The 20,647-nt window shown below is 33.2% G+C and overlaps 2 protein-coding genes across 3 annotated transcripts; both read left to right on the top strand.

The window, feature by feature from the left end:
- The first annotated feature begins 2,264 nt into the window (after window positions 1-2,264).
- On the top strand, window positions 2,265-6,539 carry LOC106759496 (GATA transcription factor 11). 2 transcript variants are annotated; one of them, XM_014642685.2, is made up of 3 exons: window positions 2,265-2,514; window positions 2,920-3,174; window positions 5,668-6,539. In XM_014642685.2, exons 1-3 carry the CDS (start codon window positions 2,506-2,508, stop codon window positions 6,364-6,366), a joined length of 963 nt encoding a protein of 320 aa, XP_014498171.1. In that variant the 5' UTR covers window positions 2,265-2,505; the 3' UTR covers window positions 6,367-6,539. The 2 variants fall into 2 exon arrangements, with proteins under 2 accessions (XP_014498171.1, XP_014498172.1); XM_014642686.2 differs by having other exon boundaries at window positions 2,266-2,514; window positions 2,915-3,174.
- Window positions 6,540-12,853: 6,314 nt separating this feature from the next.
- LOC106759601 (auxin response factor 16) lies at window positions 12,854-16,037 on the top strand. Its single transcript, XM_014642852.2, has 4 exons — window positions 12,854-14,239; window positions 14,657-15,537; window positions 15,616-15,681; window positions 15,773-16,037. Exons 1-4 carry the CDS (start codon window positions 13,187-13,189, stop codon window positions 15,855-15,857), a joined length of 2,085 nt encoding a protein of 694 aa, XP_014498338.1. The 5' UTR covers window positions 12,854-13,186; the 3' UTR covers window positions 15,858-16,037.
- The last annotated feature ends 4,610 nt before the right edge of the window (window positions 16,038-20,647 follow it).

The raw sequence follows: 20,647 nt of genomic DNA, 5'->3' as shown, positions 1-20,647 counted from the left end.
ATTTTTAGCCTTAATTAAGTTTTAATTATTTTTTAAAATTGAGTATTTTTTTATCTAGTTTGGACTAAAGAAAATTATGTTAAACATTTAGAATACTCTTTACTTCTTCTAACTAAATGCATTTGATTTTTAGTCGTAAAGAATATGATACGACTATTACTACTATATTTTTGTAGTCAATTTATTCAATAACTCTATTTCATTCATTTTTAATCTTTTTTAATTTGTTAGTCAATTCAATTATTTCTTCTTTAAAACCAAGTTCATATTCTGAGTTAAAAGAGATTAAAATGAAAATATGCAAGTTGATTAATGAGTTAAAAATGAAAAAAAAAAATTGGTTTAAGTCATCTCATAAGAGATAAAATCATTTTAAGCAATCATAAAAAAATTGAATAATTAAAATTTAATTAAATATGTGAAATCATGATTGTTAACTTTCTTATATTAAAAAATTAAATATAATTAAAAATTAATTCTTATAACAAATTTTATTAAAAAAAGATTACCAAAATTTATGTTAAGAATATAAAAGATTATATAGGTAAAAATAACATTTTTTAATTAATTTTTATTATATTATAATTATATAATAGGAACATCTAATTTTTTATGAAATAAAAAACATGTGATGAAATTCATATTAAAACTAGTTATAACATATTTTAATTTATATATATGAAATCATAATTACAAACATTTTTTATCTTTTCAGATAAATTTTTATATAATAAAGACTAAAAAGTTGATTAATAAATATAAAAATAGAAAATATTAAAAAAAAAATAGTTAAAAAATTAATCCTCATTATTAATTATTATATATTTTAAGTAAGTGATGTTTTATGTGTTTACTTTTAAGTGGAAGATATATACAAAGTGTGGGTTGACTTTCTAGTTCTACTACCCAAATTAATTTTTGTAATATTCTATTCTTATATAATATTTTTTGTATATTGAATATGAAAATATTAATAAATATAAATCTAGATTTCATTACACCATCCACTTTGATATATATATTTTTTATGATATACTTCTTTATTTACTTGGTAATAAATAATAAATAATTTCTCTTTTAGGTATTTTATTTTTTACAATAGTCATTGTTTGTACAGTATAGTCAAATTTGGGATTAACAAATTATAAATAATTTTTAATTTTTTCTATTTATGTGAGCTAGACTATAGATCTACAAACTTGCAGTTATGCTAGAGACACCAAACTTATTAATCTATAAATATTACGTAAATCAGTCCACTTTCAAAAGTGGGACAAGTTGGTCCTCATTGTGATTTTTATTTAAAAAATATATTTAAATACCTATATTTTAAAATTTATTACATATGTTTAATAAACAATTTAACACTAAAAAAGTATGCATTATTATTTAAATAAAAATAATAAATAAATTATACTATAGTTTTCAAATCTATCAACTTATTCATGTGATACAAAAGAAAAAAAAAATCTAAATCAGAAGGAGAGTTTACTCTTCATATATTATCAACGTAATATGTTATTAATTAATTAAGAATAATTTTAATACACCCTTTTAAGTAATTATTATGATATAATAATGTAATAGCCTTATAAAACAATTTCTCACAAAACGTAAAAAAGAAAGTTTCAAAATTCTACAGACAAGGTTTATTCTTACATGAATATAAAGTTAAACGTGGTCTGCTAATTTTTAAAAAATAAGATAAAAATAGTTGTATATATAATATTCCGTGGTTCTTTGTCGGTGATCTGCATGAAATCTTGTATTTTTGCTTTGCAAATAAATGAATATATTAAATCTGGAAGGATACAATGATTTTTTAAAAAATAATAATTTAATTGAGATCCACCTATTTTTGGTTTAAAGAAATGATTTTAGATCCATATCTGATGCTCCTCCATCACTCTTACCACTACATTTGACCAACCCTTCTTTATGTTTTTCCTACTTCCCACGATTTCTTCACCTACAATTTTATGAACTACCATTCATTCATTAACCCAATTAAAAAATATTTTATAAACATTATTGAATTACCATTTTAGAAAAAATATTTCTTGATTTTTTTTCTTTAAACTATGTTTAAAGGTTTAGCATGAGAATAACGCGTTTTAACGTTTAAGAATGCAAAACAAAAAGCATAAATCTTATAAATTATGAGTGAATGATAAACGTTAGATATTGTTTTGGAACAATGAGAAAAGGTTTAGAGAATTAAATAAATATTAAAAGAAATTAAAATTTGGTATGAAATAGATGGAAAGGGAAATATTGATTGAAGTCACGAGAGGAGGATGAGGGTTTCCGCATGGTAGTAGCGCCACTGGCGCAGGAAAATAAAACCTAATTTACCAAATTCAGACACAGAGATTCTCATTCCTCAACATCTTCTTATGTGTTGTCTCTAATTAATCCTCAAATTTCTTCTCTTTTTCTCTCCCTCTCTCTCTTTCCGTTCCCAAATTACTACAATGTGCTCCATTTCCTCACTCCACCCAACCCATGTCTGAGGTCTTTCAAGCTCTTCCCTTTTTCTTTTTCTTTTTTTTTCTTTTTTCTCCCTTGGTTTATCTCTTTTATTTTTCCCTTTTAACGTCAGATATTGCACGCATTTTCCCTTTATGTTTTCGATTTTGTTTTTCTTTCCAAATTTGAAGAGATTGTGAAAGACTGGCGTTTTACTGTTTTTAGCTGGGCTTTTTTTTTTTTTTTTTTCTTTGTGAATATTTTACCTTGTTATCCGAATTACATCAGAGAGCATGCATAAATTGTAGTTTTTTTGGTGATGTTTAACTAATGATAGGTGGTTTGGGTTGTTTTTTTTTTTTTCTTTTTTTTTTTTTCTGAAATGTCTTTTTTGTTGTGTGCAAGCAAGGAATGACAATGTGTGTGTTTGCTGTTTCTTGTGTAGTGTAGTGTTTCGGAACAGATATTGCTAACATGAAGGACTCTTGGTTTTTCGACAATAACTTCAACGGTCTGTCAGATGATATTTTTGATGATGTCGTGGGTTTTTTTGATTTCCCACTGGAAGATGTAGAAGATGACTGGGATTCTCAATTTAAATGCCTTGAACACCAACATTCTGAGGTTTTTTCAGCATCATCAAATGGGCTATGTGCCAAAACACAAACTGAAAACCCCCAATTTGGGACGGAGTTCTCTGTTTCTGTGAGTATTCTGTCTGCAGTTATGGTGTGTAGGAATGTTGATTGTGATATCTTTAACCTACTAAACTTCTTTTCTTGCATGTTGCCCCCATGGTTTTAAATCCTGGTCCTGGTTTTAGTTTTGTTGCTGACAATATGGGAAAATGCATGACCTTGGTGATGTGGCTTCAATTGTGGTTGCAGACTGTTTTTTGAGACTATGATTGTCCATACCCTCTCAGTTATGTATATCCATAATCATGCTGAACCGTCATTGCACTGCACTTATATTTCATGAATTAACTTTATGGATGTTTTTGTTCTGTGAAACCGTACTTATATTTGAAGAATTAACTGTGTGGATGTTTTTGTTATGTGAAACCAAAATTCCACAATTGCAGCTAAAGGAGAAATTTTGTTGATCTAGGTCGATTAGTTCGGTTGCTGGAATGACTGGTTTGTTTCATGTTATCTATACTTTCTGAATGAAATGTTCTTGCTGAACTTTCACCACAAACCTTTGATAGGAGATGTTATTTGAGAACTGAGTTTTTACTGTTATTCCTAAAATGTTGTCTAGGAATTTATCGGATTGGCAAAACAAAATTATTGGTAATTAAAATACTCATTGGGTAAGAGAATATATTTGTGATGAATTTGTTATAATCTTGGAGAATTAAGTAAAGAGGGCAAACCCTGGCACAATTGTAAAGTTATACCTTGACGACAGGTTGGTCAGGGACTCATACCCAAAGAGCCTCTTTGCATGTGCAATGGGCCCTCCCCCATACCTTCATGTAACGAGGAGCCTTCCACTATCAGTGTACATTACTTAGGAGAATTGGACAATTAGTGTATTGAGGTTGAAGATACAGGGGTTAGGTGCATTTGCTTAATGGGTAGGATTATTCAGCGACTTTAATTGCATGCCACGTGCTTTATTGTTTACTAATGATCTGTTTCCCCAAGTAAAGCGTAGTAGAAGAAGCAGTAGTATGAATTCTCTTGAAACTATGTTGCCAATCTAATTTCCCAGTCTTTGCAGTAACATGATACAATAATAAAACATGTAGTTGTTAACAAATTTGCAGGAAAAATTTCTACATTTTTTATCTACTAACGACTCAAAATGACCTTGAGATGTTACTACTATTCTGTTTGTAGTGCTCAGCGTTTATGGACCTGAAGTTAGAACTTCATGGTTGTGTGACTATGTGAGGATTAAGGTTGGAAGCATGATGTTTATCTCCTTCCTCTCCCATTCAAGTTACAGAAACTCCCTCTCTAGGTATACATTTTTGAATGGCATTAGAAGTCTTAGAGAAAGACAAAAGAGGAGGAAAGTGAGAAAAAGTGATGAAGATTGGCCAGAAAATGAGTCATCTGATCAATTTTTTATACAGTTCATCAACATAACTGTCAGATTCTAAAATTCAAAACTCTTACTATTGTTGAATATGGGGTTTTAGGCATGGAGTGACGAAGAGAGATAAAAGAGTTTCAAACACTAAATTAATATTGACAAAGATGCATTCATGAAACCTAAAGCACTAACCCTTGTGTCGATGATCAGAATCCTACTAACTTATTATCGAAACAAATCATGATAACTAAGGAGGAAATAGGAAAACTAATCCTATAAGAAAATTTAAGATATTAGACATTGTAAGAATTACTTAAGTTAAATTTGTGTTAAAATGTTTGGAAGAGGTGTAATAACACGAACTTCTTTATAATTAATTTGCACACTAAGTTGATATTTTTAAATTTACAGGTGAGTAAATCTTAAATCTCAATAATACCTTAGAACTCATGCTATATATTATCTTGGGTGTTGTCCTCTTAAAGTGATCGACTTCTGGTAACAAAGCTTGGAACTTGTGAGTGTTTAGTTATTTTGAATGGTGAATTAGTGTGAAATGTTCGTAGAAAGATGTAAATTTTGCTCTCCTAAGAAGTAGATGATTAAAAGAATGCATGTCTTGTGTTCTTGTATTTGGTAAATGGTGAGATACAGTTCTAAATATCAGATTCCTTGCCCAAAGCTATTTCCGTCTCCATGGCTAAAGTAAAGAAATTCCTTTGACATGGTTGTATTGGATGGCCGGGGATGATTATTGAGTTCTCGTTTGTGCATGTGTATGTGTATACTGTTTTATGGAAATGGAATAGAAAATTATTTACAATGTCTGCAATGACACTTTCTTAAGAGGCAAGACTACCACATGGTATTGCAAATTGAAATTGTAAAAAAGGCTAGTAATTTGAGTGACATGTCTGTCTTTTCGTGTTGCTGGAATGTCGATGTAAGCGAAATTGATTACTATGAGTATCAATTTTAGAACAGTAGCAGTCCTTTCATGTGAGTAGATTTGTGGAGTATAAATGTAAATGTTGGATGAAATCAAATGGAAACTTCTCACTTGTTTATTCAAATAATCAAATCCACTGATGTTGCATCCGATTCTTGTTCTTTTTTTATTTTTGTTGGTTTGATTATTGTCTGGCATTGCAGTGTAATGGGATTTCCCCAATCAAACAGCTGGCAACGGCTCCTGGACCAACATATGGAAAAACCATTCCCCTCAAGAATGTCACTTTCAATGGAAAAGATTTGCATCGATTCCGAACCTACAGCCCGGTTTCAGTTTTTGAAAGCAGCAGTTCTTCCTCTGTTGAGAATTCGAGCTTTGATCGACCTGTCATTCCAGTAAAGCGTGCTCGAAGTAAACGGCATCGTCGAATAAGTTTCAGTCCTCTATTTTCCATTCCTTTCGTCCAGGCTTTGCAAAAACAGCAAAGGACATCTGCCTCTGAATCAGATTTTGGAACAAATGTTGCTGGGAATATGTCAAACAAAGTAAAAAGCCACAAGAAAAAGGATTTGTCCCTGCTATCAGAAGATGTTGAGATAATGAGATCCTCACATCTGGTGTCAGATCCACCAAGGAAATGCATGCATTGTGAGGTGACAAAGACCCCACAATGGAGAGAGGGACCTATGGGTCCCAAAACACTGTGCAACGCTTGTGGTGTTCGGTACAGGTCTGGCCGCCTCTTTCCGGAATACCGGCCGGCAGCCAGCCCAACTTTTGTTGCATCATTGCACTCAAACTGTCACAAGAAGGTCGTGGAGATGAGAAGCAGAGTCCAGGAGGGTGTTAGGGGTTCTGTGTTTGCTTCATCAAATCTCCATGAAAATTCTGTAGGATAATTTTTATGTTGGATTGATTATACTGAGGAAGAAACGGTAGTCCTGAACAGGATCCTCCTTGCATGTTGTTTTCATTATAGTCTAATGTTATATTGCTTAGCTTCATTTGTTTAATTAATGTAAATTGATTGGTGAAAATAAAAGGTAGTAGCAGGTTAGTGCTTTGCGAGGAATTCGGAGAACATGGATTTTGAAAGCTTGATAAGTTGAGAATGGTATAATGTAGTTTTCATTGTGGTGGTTGATGAAGCAGCCAGCAATTTTCTAACTGGATGCCATGCATGGCTGTGGGGTAAAGAGTTACAAAGTAGGTGCAAGAATCTTTGCCATTGCTGATGCATGTGCTACAACAACATAAAGTCAAAGATTAAACTGAGGCAAGGACAATAATACCACATGCCTCATAACATGGCACAACATTTTAAAGAAAGCACATGTGTCGCTTTTTAATGTCAGAAGACTTGCAAACTAGATTAATGCTTTTCCAGTCAGTTTCAAAATGGCTTCCTCACTTGCCCTTCATAACAGGCTAGTGGAATTTGTTTCTAGCAGCAATGTTCAAAGGGCTGGCCCATTCTAAAGTCCAATGGTCGGTGTGGGCTGGCCTAATTTTTTTAAAGGGTCATTATCATTCTTAATTGCTTTATACTTTTTTTTTCCTAATTAAGATTTTACTGTGCATTTTGAAATTTACATTTGATTATGATATAAACTTTTATGTAGAATCCATTTAAGTTTCCTCCTCTATTTTTTATTGAACCCCTTTTCCTTAGTTGACCTTTGATGTATAACCTTACATTGAATGAAGTAAGCAAGTTCCGACCTATCATAATGTCTTAAAACATCTCTTAGGGGAAGGACCTATATTCGGATGAATTTTTAACATGATAATGCTAAATGATATAATTTCATTCTCCAAATCTTCACCTTTATTGGTCTAAAATTCGTGATGTTATTGTTTTACTTCCTTACAAAATAATCAAACTATTTTTTTTATACAATATCTATTTTAAAAGATAGGCCCTAATTATTTTAGAGGCCCAAGAATGCACTTATGGATCACACGGGCTTTTACTATTTCAGAGAAAGCCCATATATTAAAACATGATTTTTTATTCATCGATGTTACATCCAAACGAAACCACGACCAAAAAAAGATCTCTGCACCCACATAAAAAATAACATCTTAGTATTATTTTTTGTTTGGTTTAAATAGCTGCAGTCCTCTTTATGAATGAGCTCCATTTAAATTGCTTTAAATAACTTAATAAAGGATTAATCTATCACCCGATTACTATGAAAAGACTACATCAGGCCAAAAAGAAATTAGTTTGAGAATGACTTTTTCTGTTTTTCACACTAAGGAGTTGTTATGTTGTTCCTTTTCACTCAACTAGACATCAGAATTCAATCTAGCTTGTTATTATCACAAAGTGTCGTGTATGATTATTAATTGAAAAAATATATTTCTCCTTGATATTTGAAGAGAAGGAAGAGTAATAATGATTCAAGAGTAAGAAATAGAATACTATGGTGGTGCTGCCGTGTTGGTACATAGTTAATGGACATGAATAATAATGGTCCTACCTAGTCTGAGTGAGTTCGTGTGTAAATGTTTTTGTCAATTATCCCATTTCATCCCCACTCCCTAATACCTAATTACCAACCAAGTACAAAGCTAACTCTACACTTTAATACACTTAATAATATGTTGTGCCCTAACAACCTAGATTTAACTACACTTTCTCCACATGAAATAATGCATTAATCCACTCCATACTTTGTACCATAACACTTTCTTCTTAGACACCACCATTCCACCAATTACTTTTCCCATCTTTCTCCTCATAAGGGAATAATCAAGAACCAAGGGATGCCAACATTAAATTGTGGTTATTTGCTGTCTCACTTTTTTCTGCTGCTAATTCTATTCAATTCAAACCAATGAATAGTGTCTACGTTGTTGCAATCTACATAATGCAGTTGCTCCATTCCATAACATTAATTTTGTATTGATGATGTCGTTTTCTTGTTTGGTTGAGAACAATTAATAAAATTAAAGTGTTGGCCGAGACTACTACTTGCTATACATCATTCATTCATTCTCTCTTTCTTCTCTTTACCAATGCCAAAGACCTAATAACACAAGTTACAAAACTTAAAAAAATGGTTGAATGGGATGTGGTAGCTGCTGTTTCGGTATATGCATGACTGACATAAAAAATGAAGCATGGTTTAAGAGATAGGTTGGTGAAATTAAAATGAGGTTATGCGCCATGGCTAAACCAAGTGGGAGGTTCCTGATCCGACATTCTAACTCTCTTGAGAAGGAAAGGAAAGTGTGTGCATGTGTGTAAGACAGGGTAAGTGTGTGTCTCTCTCTCACACGCGACAAAAGACACGTGCCAAGTGGTGGGGGCAAATGGCAGTGTCAGTAAGAGTAGCACAGACATTGATTAAATTTAACTCTAAGGCTCAGTTTGGTGCACAAATAAGAATAGAGAGTAGTCGCATTTTTGGGCAAAGAAAGGTGATCCAATCAATCATGCATGCAATCTACCTTCTTCTTCCTTCATTCTCCACTTGATGAATCATGAGATATCAAGACCAACCATTTCCATACCTTCTTATCATACTTTCAATTTCAACAACACCTGCAACTCATCTAATCCACCATCCACCCACCCAGTTTATACAAAATCTCTCAGACTTTCAGATTTACCCTTTTAATAAAAATATAATTTTTTTAATTTCTGTTATATAATTTTTAAATAATTACTATAAAGTTAAAAAATTTATTATACTGATGTAATCTTTTGTACAGCTTTGAAAAAAATAAAGGGTTAACGGAGACCCCATTGTGTTTAAAGTTTGGTTGTCTTGACTTGAGAAAGTGAGAGGGTTGTATTATTATCTTGTTGTGGAATGCGATGATGCATTTGGTTGAAGTGTGAAAAAAAAAATGAGATCTTTCTTTCCTTTTTCTTTTCTTTCTCTTTCTCTCTCTCCCTTCTCCCGTGATACAGAGAACACAACGACAGAGATTCCTGAGAGAGACTGCATCCACATCATCATTCATCACCATGCTCCTGGGCCCCTCTCCCTACGTCCCTTCATCAATGTCGCTGCCAACGAGGAACAGCTATAACCCATCTATGATTCTCACACGTGTCCATCTATTTCCTACTCCTGTTTCTTCTTGTCTCTTCACTGTTACTTCCTATGCTCCATCTCAAACTATATTTTCTTTCATTTTCAATATATATATATATTAGTGACTTTCACTTTTTTACTAATCATTATTTCTACAAGTAATTTTTCTTTATCAGTTTTAAGCAGGTTTTTTTGGTAGAGAAAAGAGTAGAGAAGGAAAAACAAAATAAACTAAGTACATAAATAATGATAGTGTAACAGCTAAGTACCTTTGTTGAATGGGGTGTGTGTGTGTGAGAGAGTGAAAAGGAAAGAGAAAAGAAGAAAGAAAGAGCTGGTGTTGAAGAAGTGGTCCATCGTAAATAGTGTGGAGTTGACAATGGAGATAAACGTGGAGATGAGTATTAGCAAGCATTGGCATTAGCATAGGAAGAGATAAATGGATGCACTCAAAGCCTTTTATCTTCAATTATGGTTGTCAGACTGAGAATACATCAGAGTAGAAGACAGCGACACCCTTTTTTGGCTCTGCCTTGCTTTACTTTATTTAATTATTTTTTTTTTCTCATCCTGTCATATTCTTTTCCACACTCACAAACAACACTGTGCCCAAATTTATGCTCATTTGTCAATTTCTTGGGACCCTATGTGTGCTTCTGCCCCACCTACTGGGTCTCCTTCTCTTCAACTATTCACCATTATTCACTGTTTCAGTTAACAGCATTGCATTCTTTTACCCGTTCAGTTGAGACTATGCATGTGAATATTTCAGTTTTGGTGGAGCACTTCAATTACCCATAACCTAACCTAACATAACACCCTCTTGGACAATTTTTCTAAAGAGAAAAAAAGAGCACTCAGAATGGGTGAATATTATTAATAAATGGGATTCTTGGGTACATACTATAATAGATGATGTAGATTAATGGAGTGAGTGTGGGACGGCAAAAAAGGGACAAATGTTCAAGTTATGGCCTTTGAGCAGAAGATAAGAATGAGATATTGATTGAGGGGCCTGAGGGCTAACTACAAAATTCAATTCTTAAAATTATTATCCCAACATTTCTCTATACATCCATTGTTTCTTCCATGCGTCTATCATTTCATCTTCTTGTTTTAATTGTCTCGACGTTGTGTGTCGGTATCAATGTTGATTCTTAACCAACCAATCCTATTCTTTTCCAAACCACATCTTTTTTTGTCTGATTTATCAACCTTTTTTATTTACCTTTTTTCCTCATAATTATCTCCATCTTGTTGTTATTGTTCTTTCTCATTACATAACTACAAAAGCTGTGTATTAAACTTGTTTAAATGACATTTAGCACTCTTATTTATAACAACTAACCCTGATTGAGAATAATAGATTAATGGATTATTGGTGTTACATCGAGTCTGGTATTGGCGACGTTGTCGGTTCACCTAAAGGACTTGTTTGGAGTAAGGCAAAGTTGGTCTGATTAATTCCTAAGCTTTTTCTTCAGCAGCATGGAAATTTATTCCTTTTAACTCTTACAGGATAATCTACCCTATTTTGACTATCACTATATGCATATGCTCTTACAAAACTTCCTGAATTGTGCTATGTATCGTACATGCTGGTGCTTTCCCTTGTTGTTGTACCTATTGCTTTTGTCGCCATCTGCCTAGTTATAACTCATTTTTCTCTCTTTCAGCCTTTTTCTTTTTCTTTACATTTTTTCCCTTCATTGATTTGATATCTCATCACCATCCAATATTAATGTTAATGTTGATGTGCATGTAGGTGCATTTTCTTGCAGTTCAGATGGGAGAAGGGAGGAAAATGAAGTATTTTCTGTGAGGTATACACACGTAAGAAAAGAATTTAATTTGTAGGGTTATTGCATTTGCATGTAAGTTATAGGTACTTTTATTATCATTAAGATTTGTCTGTTAATTAAATTCTGCATAAAGTCAAAAGGGCATAAAGAAATAGGGTGTCTTGCAGTCGGCAAGAAAAGAACAAGAACAACTTTCCGTGTCCTCCTTCTTTGTCATAACTCATAACCAAACGAGGTTTTCGAGAGCCATATATATCTTGGCATATGAAAGTGGCGTTTTATTAGCACAATCACTTCTCAGTGGACACAACCTACCCTTCACCATGTGACCATCTCCATCTTCCTTTCTGTGATCGATGTCCTTTTCAATGCAACTTATATTCTCTCCTTATTCACCTTTTCATTAAACATCTCACAGAACCACTTCACCAGTATTTTTGTTTGTTCACTATTTCTTATTTGTTAATTTCATAAATTCAGAGGTGATTAATAAAAGCATATGAAAAAGTTCACAGAAAAGGGTCCAACTCTTAAAAAGCTTGTGCGGTGCATTCTTTTAGTAGTAAAAAAAATACTGCACTTCGTGACTGTTACAATTACAACAGACAGGTGAAATATGCAGCAGCAGCAGTTCATGCGCATGAGCAAGAGGCCCACATATCTCACTTTCTAGTTTCTTCCTTCATTAAAATTTTACCTTTTTTTCATTACTTATTTATGCAGTTAGACACAGAGATCAAACAAATATAATTAATAGACACTTTACTTATTTGACATCTAACAAAGAAAAAGGAAGAAATGCAGTATTACATGATAAAATAAATAATTCAAAACAATAAATACTAAATGTTAAGAAAGCTGTTTAGAGATAAAAAGTATTTGTATTCCGACAAAAAAATCGCAGGTCTCACTTCCATAGCAACTATCCTCACTACCCTAATAACGCGTGGCATGTACGCGCGAACAACACTGGCTGAGTCTTTGAGTTCACTTTTTCTGTTTTTGTTACTTTGTAAGGTGGTGATGTTATCTAGTTAGAGGAAGAGGCAGAAAGAGTAAAGAAGAGAGAGGTTAACATAACATTTATTTTGTGTATTATTATCATTAGTATAGAGAAAGTAAATGTAAAAATGCGTTATCTTGTCAGGTTATGACTTATTGCAGAGAGAGACAGAGTCAGAAGTAGGGATGTTGAGTTGAGTTGGCAGTTAACAGTGCCATAATAATAATAATATTATGAATCAGTGATTACCACTGTCACCTTTCCAGATAATTTTAACTTCACCACATATCCTTTTCTTTTAACTCTTTAACTCCTCCTTCTGACACCATACCCTCACATAATAGAAACAATAATACTAACAGTATTAATGCGATGCTGCTGCTAATTACCTCTAACTATCTTTATTGCATCATGTCATGTCACCATAATTTATAGTCTTACTATTAAACAATTTCATTCCTCTTCTTCAAAATTAAAAAATACTTTTTTATTTTACCATTATAATAATGAAATAAATAGATGAAACCTTTGCTGTGGCTGGCTCAGGAATAGGCATAGGCTTTCTTGCTTCTATGCAATTGTTTAGTTTATAGGCTCCCCAGAGAGAGAAAGTGTGTGTGGGTAAGAGAAAAAAATTGTCCTTTGTTTTCTTTGTTTCTCTGAGATCTGAGCCAACCCAGATAATAATAAGCAGAAGAAAAAAATTCAGTGAGGAAAAGAAAAAGAAAAAGTCTTGTATCTGAGGGAAAAAGTTAGGCCTTTTGATTTTGCATTCACTGACAGAAAGAGAGAGAAACATAAAACATCAGCAGCACCTACACAGAGAGTGTTTAATTGAATCAGTTTTGGTGTGTGCGGCCCAATGAAGGAAACCGAGAAGAGTTTGGATCCGCAGCTGTGGCACGCATGCGCCGGCGGCATGGTTCAGATGCCGCCGGTGAACTCCAAGGTATTCTACTTTCCTCAGGGGCATGCGGAACACGCGCAGTCCAACCTTGATTTTGGAGCCTCCAGGATTCCGATCCCGCCGCTCGTTCTCTGCCGCGTGGCGGCTGTTAAATTCCTCGCAGACCCCGAAACCGACGAGGTCTTCGCCAGGTTAAGGTTGGTTCCTCTCAGAAACACCGAACTTGACCACGAAGACAGCGACAAGGTTGACGGTAACGGCCCGGAGGGTTCTGAAAAGCCAGCTTCGTTCGCGAAGACGTTAACTCAATCGGACGCGAACAATGGTGGGGGATTCTCCGTGCCGAGATACTGCGCGGAGACCATTTTCCCGCGGCTGGACTACTCGGCGGAGCCGCCGGTGCAGACGGTGATAGCGAAGGACGTGCACGGCGAGGTGTGGAAGTTCCGGCACATTTACCGAGGGACGCCGCGTCGGCACTTACTTACCACCGGGTGGAGTAGTTTCGTGAACCAGAAGAAACTGGTTGCTGGGGATTCTATAGTGTTTCTGCGGGCAGAGAATGGGGATCTCTGCGTTGGGATTCGTAGGGCGAAGAGAGGTGGTGTTGGTGGTCCCGAGGCGCCGTGTGGGTGGAGTTCTGGTGGTGGTGGGATTGGGCCTTACGGGGCCTTTTCAGCTTTTTTGAGGGAGGAGAGCAAGGTGGTGAGGAATGGGTGTGGGAGGCCGAAAGTGAGTGGTGAGTCTGTGAGGGAGGCTATTACTTTGGCTGCTAACAACCAAACCTTTGAGGTTGTTTATTATCCTCGAGCCAACACTCCTGAGTTTTGTATTAGGACTTCTGCTGTTAGGGGTGCTATGAGGATTCAGTGGTGCTCTGGGTTGAGGTTTAAGATGCCCTTTGAGACTGAGGACTCTTCCAGGATAAGCTGGTTCATGGGCACCATAGCTTCTGTTCAGGTTCTTGATCCTATCCGCTGGCCCAATTCGCCTTGGAGGCTTCTTCAGGTACCCCTTTTTCTTTTCTTCATTTATCTGTTACAGGGTTTTCCAGTCCTTGAACCTTTTGGAATTGGGTGGGGGTTGTTGTAATAAAATGATTCACCTGCATCTGTCAATTCACGACTTTTATGCTTGGTTTACCTTTGTAATTTGTATGCATATACTTGTATTTTGAAACGCCATGTTTTGGGGATTAAACTTATACATACGAGCAGTTCGATAACTGTTTTTCAATCAGAAGTTCAGTTTATTCGGGTAACAAAGCTCTGCGTTAAAGGTTAGAAATAGACTTGTGGGATAATGAAACAGCACTAGAAATACCTCTAGAACGGTATTCAAGTTTTGTTCTTTTTTTGTTTTATTGGGAGATGTTCTTGATTGTATTAAAACAAAAGTTGAGACGAGTTGGTGATATTGATACAGGTTACGTGGGATGAACCAGATTTGCTCCATAATGTGAAGCGCGTAAGTCCATGGTTGGTTGAGTTGGTATCTAACATTCCAGTGATCCATCTGGCACCATTCTCTCCACCAAGGAAGAAGCTGAGGTTTCCACAACACCCAGAGTTTCCCCTTGATGTTCAATTTCCGATACCAACGTTTTCAGGCAACCCCTTTGGGTCTAGCACTAGCAGCCCCTTGTGTTGTCTATCTGATAATGCTCCTGCAGGCATACAGGGAGCCAGGCATGCTCAAATTGGAATATCTTTATCAGATCTCCACCTTAACCATAATAAGCTGCAGTTGGGGTTGCTCCCAACCAACGTTCGCCAGCTTGATTTGCAAAATGGGATTTCTAATGTCAACATCACCAACCATGGTAAGAGTAAAGAAAGTCTATCGTGCTTGCTGACCATGGGAAGTCCACGCAAGAGTTTGGAGAAATCTGATCAAGTGAAGACACACCAATTTTTGCTTTTCGGTCAACCGATACTCACCGAGCAACAAATTTCTAGATCTTCTAGTGATGTGTTGTCTCAGAATTGCACCGCAACAGATGATGAAAACAAGGAGAAGAAGGAGATGGGATTCCTCAGTGACTCCCAGTCTTCAGTTTCCCCAGGAAAATCATCTTCCACCGCCGAGTTCTCTTGGCAACTCGGTTCTGACACCAGTCATTGCAAGGTTTTCATGGACACAGAAGATGTAGGACGGACCCTTGACTTGTCCTGTCTTGCTTCTTATGATGAACTTTACATGAGACTGGCCACCATGTTTGGAATAGAACGCTCTGAGATGTTGAGTCATGTTCTCTACCGCGATGCAACCGGTGCTCTCAAACAAACAGGAGAAGAACCATTCAGGTATCATTCAATTTCTTCTTCATCTCTAATTTCTTAGAGTCTTCTTCATCTTTTATTCAGGGATTTGGCTTTGTGCAGTGAGTTCACCAAGACCGCTAAAAGATTGACAATTCTGAGTGATTCAAGCAGCAAAGATAGCAGAAGGTGTATAAAATAATACAGCTTTTCTATATGTGAATCTATAACTGTTGTTGGTTCCTCTTTTTTAGTTGAAAGTTTGGTTTTTTACATGCAGGGTTTGGATCACAGGAACTCGGAATGCTGAACATGGATTGGATGCTACTTCGAATAAGACAGGTCCTATGAGCATATTTGCTTAAAAAGCTGTTTTTTTCATCTCACAGGTTGAAGGATTTCGAATATCAACAAAATACACAATCGATGTTGCCGTCTTTGTTTCCTCCGACTCTAGACAACAATTATTTTTCTTGTATAATGGACAATTGTTATTCTAATATTAATTAATTAATTAATTAATTAACGTAGATTTTGTTGCCTTCTTTTTGCTGTTGCAGTACTACTACACCTTACTGTTTTTCTCAGTACGGTTTGCTGTGTTATTAAGTTCAAGCCATGCTATATTCAGCGTTAGATTATGGTAGAATTAATTTTCATAATGTATGTTTAAGTTAATTTCTGTTTAAAATACATTACTGAGTGAGATTGATTAAATTAAAATAACAAACTGAATGAATTTTAAAACTTTTCTATGTGCATTTGTCGATCCATGTTAAATTAGTAGCATTAATTATAACATGTTTAAAAATAATAAGTGGTGTAAGAGATAATTATAATATACAAATTAAGAAATATGTTTGTGTGTAGAAGGGATAATCATGAGTGATTATATTCTATTAAAATCTAATGCAGTTTTGTAGAAAGTTGATTTTGATGATTTTGAGGTTGAGACGAGAATAATTTAATTCAGTCTAATCACGTATTACTATATCAACATTAAATTTAAAGAAGAGACTCCAGAAAATCTAGTTAAGTAGTGTCCCACCAACACACAAATAAAATCTAATCCTTTCAATGATATCAATCAAACACTGAAATTTATCGGCAAAAGATTAATAATTTAAGAAGAATATTCCTTATTGCATAGAGTTTTTGTTGTTCAAACTCTTGAAAGAAAGTTAAAATGAATGGACAAAAAGATGATTCGAATAATAGAAGCATTTATGAGATTAGTTTTAAGATACTATATCTCACCCGAAGGAAGCCCCAAAAACCAATCACATTTAATTTTCAAAAACAGTCATAATTAAATTTTTGTAGCATTTAACTTCCATAATTTTACAATTTTATAAGCTATTAAATTTTTTAAGGTTTTCTTTCGGAATCAAACTTTCCCTTTCTCTTTGAATGACAGGTAGTGAAAGTGACAGATTAAACGTGTTATCGAAGCTCTGCTATTCGCTAGTATCACAAGTTTTAAGAATTTTTGGTTTTTTATATTGACTTGAAGTTTAAGTTTTGACTTTCTTACCTTTGTATCGAATGAAGTTATTAAAATTAATTGAAATAAATTTATTATTTTAATGTTATTTCTAATTATTTATTAACATAATAACAAGAACAAAGTAAATGTTAATCATTCGAATACCATGGATCGAAATTGTTTAACCTTTAAAACTAACAAGAACAAATTTATCATTTAAATTTTATATTAACCAAAATTCATATTCATCAAATTAAAGATAAAAAGTATACTGTATGTTACGTCCAGAGGGTCCATCAATCAAAAATAATTAGAAAAATAATTTATCGAACAACATAAATAGTATGATTAGTCTTAAACAACAATTAGAAACAATGACGATTTAAATCACAACACGATTATTATCATTTAGGTTATAATTAGACAGATATTAATTTGAAGCTTATTCTAAAATTCATAAATATAGGATATGAGTGAATGATGACATTTAATGTGCAAAACTTAGAAGATTGTCCCCCACAAACTAAAACATAAAATCTTTAAACTATCTTAAATAAGTTAAGGATAAAAATATATACTATAATCAACTGAATTTATTTTTCAAACAGTAAGTAAACTTGAAACCGAAAGAAACAATACATGAAGCCATATACGACTTCTATATATCCATTCAACTTTAGAAAATGACATTTAATAAATAATAAATAAAGGGATTTGAGTTTTCGATAAAGAATTCACGGTGAAGACACGATATTAATAAAAAAATATTCTACTCTTTATAAGAAATTGAGGTTATCTTAAATTTAAAACTTTAGATAATGACTTCAGGAATCTTGTATTAAACTTTTCTCACCTTTTTTCAATCTTTACAAGATGCGGGATTACTCTCTTCCTATGCATATCAATTCTCTCATATAAGTAAACACAAAAACAGGTGAAAATTTTGTCTTTACACATTACAATCAACATGATGAAAACAAAGACAACAACCTAAGTGAGTTGTCGATAATAGTATTTGAAAGATAGCACACCTCAAAACAGGATGAAATACTGTTGTGGCAGTTGGATTTGGTCCCAATTTGATGTTGTTGTATTGTATTAAGGAGCGTGTTTTAAAATGAAATATTTAATCACTTATATATTATAAATTGATTTTATTTTTAATTTATGTAAAATTTTAATGTATCGTATATTATAAATTAATTGATCTTATTTTTAATTGATGTAAAACTTTAACGTATTATATATTATAAATTGATTTTATTTTTAGTCGAGGTGAAACTTTGAGTTTTATCGTGTATAGATGGAGTGAATGAAATTGACTTGAAATGAATAAATCATATTTGTGGGTGAGACATGGAATAGTGAGGAGAGACAGTCGATCGCAATCCCCAGAAAACCACCTTAACCTCAGTGTTTTTTACTCATCCCTAAGCCATCCTCACACGTGGGAGTAGGATACACGGATTCACGTGTTAGTGTCACCGTTTTCATGGTCCACCCTTTTATTTTCCCCATTTTCATCAACTTTTCCTATTCTACCTCTCTTCTCTCCTTTCAATTCTTCAAAATCAAATTCATTTCATTTACATTTGTAAGTTTTCTAGTTATCTACTCCAACACACTCACAAACTTTTGGTTATAATGATATACGATCGAATGAATTATTGATTAAGTAAGTTTTAAATTAGTGATAAAATTAAATATTTTTAATTGAATTTCTAAAAATTTGATTAACTTTTTTGTTGTTTAACATTTCACATTTCTTTAGGTGAAATAGATACATACTTTGAAACATAGATAGATTATAACTTCCGTCAATTGTTTGAGAATGAAAATTATATTTAATCCAATATAAAATTATATCATGATTGTAGTAAAATACTATAATTTTCAATTGAAAAAATAAAATTTATTTTTCATTTTCCATTAATATTATTATCATTTTATATAGGTCAACAAATTAACAAAATGATAAAATAAATTAACAAGTGATCCAATTAATAAAAAGGTTAAAAAAGGAAAGGCTTAAATCCTTAATTGGTCCCCATGTTAGGAAGGAATTTTCAGTTTAGTACCCGCTTTTAAAAGTGTATACATTGGGTCCTCATGTTTTGCAATTTGTGTCAATTTGGCTTCAAAATTACAAGTGGACAAGTAATTTTGAGTTTAGCATGTTTATTAACTGTTTGAACGTTTAGAATTTGAACCATCAATTTGGCTTCAAAATTGCAAGTGGACAAGTCATTTTGAGTTTATTGACTGTTTGAAAGTTTGGACACACCTTCCAATTGCTGTTACAAACTTATTTGAAGTGTCATTAATTCACTAAATTGACACAAATTGCAAAACATGGAAACCCAATGTATACACTTTTAAAAAAGGCGGATACTAAATTGAAAATTCTTTCCTAACATGGGGACCAATTAAAGATTTAAGCCAAAAGGAAAAGTTAAACAAAGACTCGGTTGAAAGTATAAAACTTGAAGAGTTGAACAAATTAAATTTTTTTAACAAATACTGAATAAAAATATTGAAATTTATGATCTACTAGTAACCCATAAATTATATAATAAAAAAAGAAAAAGTAAAAGTCTCATAATGATGTTGTTAAAACAATGTTATATAATAATGATTTAGTGGCAAACATTACATAATAATAGAAAGAAAGAACTTTACACCAAAATCTTTCTTTCTTATAAGCATATTTATTAGTGTTGTTCATGCGCCCACCACCACTACATGAAGAAGTTAACAATTCGGGCCTTTTCATTGATAAAGGTTCTGTTTATAAAATCAAATCAATTTATATATTTTATGTTAGGTCTTATACTTATTATTATTTATTGCATTGGGTTAATGAGAAGATGCATCCATGATGATGCATGGCAATGATTCCATTTGGCAACAGAAAATGTGTAACTTAGTTGTGATAGTCAAAGGTGATGGGATGAGCAGCAGAAACGTCAAAGATCCTCATAATAACATTCCTCACCTTTTCAAAACTCACCCTTTTGGATTTCTGCATGAACCATTAAACATATTAATCTTTTTATGCTATTCAAAGCAGAATCATAATGATTACTCATAAAAATACACTATTCTTCATTTTCTAAAACCCTTTTATCCTACCATTCAACCATGAATTATTATTAATTCTAAGTTTCTTGTTCATTATTTTTTTAAGTTACATACAACTTTTAAATTAGTCATCATCTATTTAATTATAAATTATTACAATAGTATACCAATGTTATCTCTAATGGAAAGAAATTTGGTAGTAGAAAAATACAACAACAGTATCATTCTAAAGTGGTCGGTGTACAATATGGAATTAAGGACTCTTTAGTTCAAGTAATAAAATCTAGTAGAATCTGTGATGAAACTTATAACTGAGCTTGTGGTTGAGTTTCTGATTTAGTTTTTTTTAGTGTAACCTGTTACTCATTGTTAATCATAATAATATTTGTATTGTGAATAAATTTTTTTTTTGCTAAGAATTTAGATGGTAGTATGCAAGTAAAATTTCATTCTTTTGTTAGTATTTCTTCTTTAAAAGATGTTATTACTGTTGTGAATAGTTTACATGATTTACAATAATTAGATTAACTCAGTAATATGTAGAGGAATTGAAAATAGCTTGAGAGAAAAAAATTTAACAGTAAAAAG

Source organism: Vigna radiata, chromosome 4 (assembly GCF_000741045.1).
Source record: "Vigna radiata var. radiata cultivar VC1973A chromosome 4, Vradiata_ver6, whole genome shotgun sequence".
NCBI lineage: Eukaryota > Viridiplantae > Streptophyta > Magnoliopsida > Fabales > Fabaceae > Vigna > Vigna radiata.
This window is presented reverse-complemented; position numbering and strand designations above follow the sequence as displayed.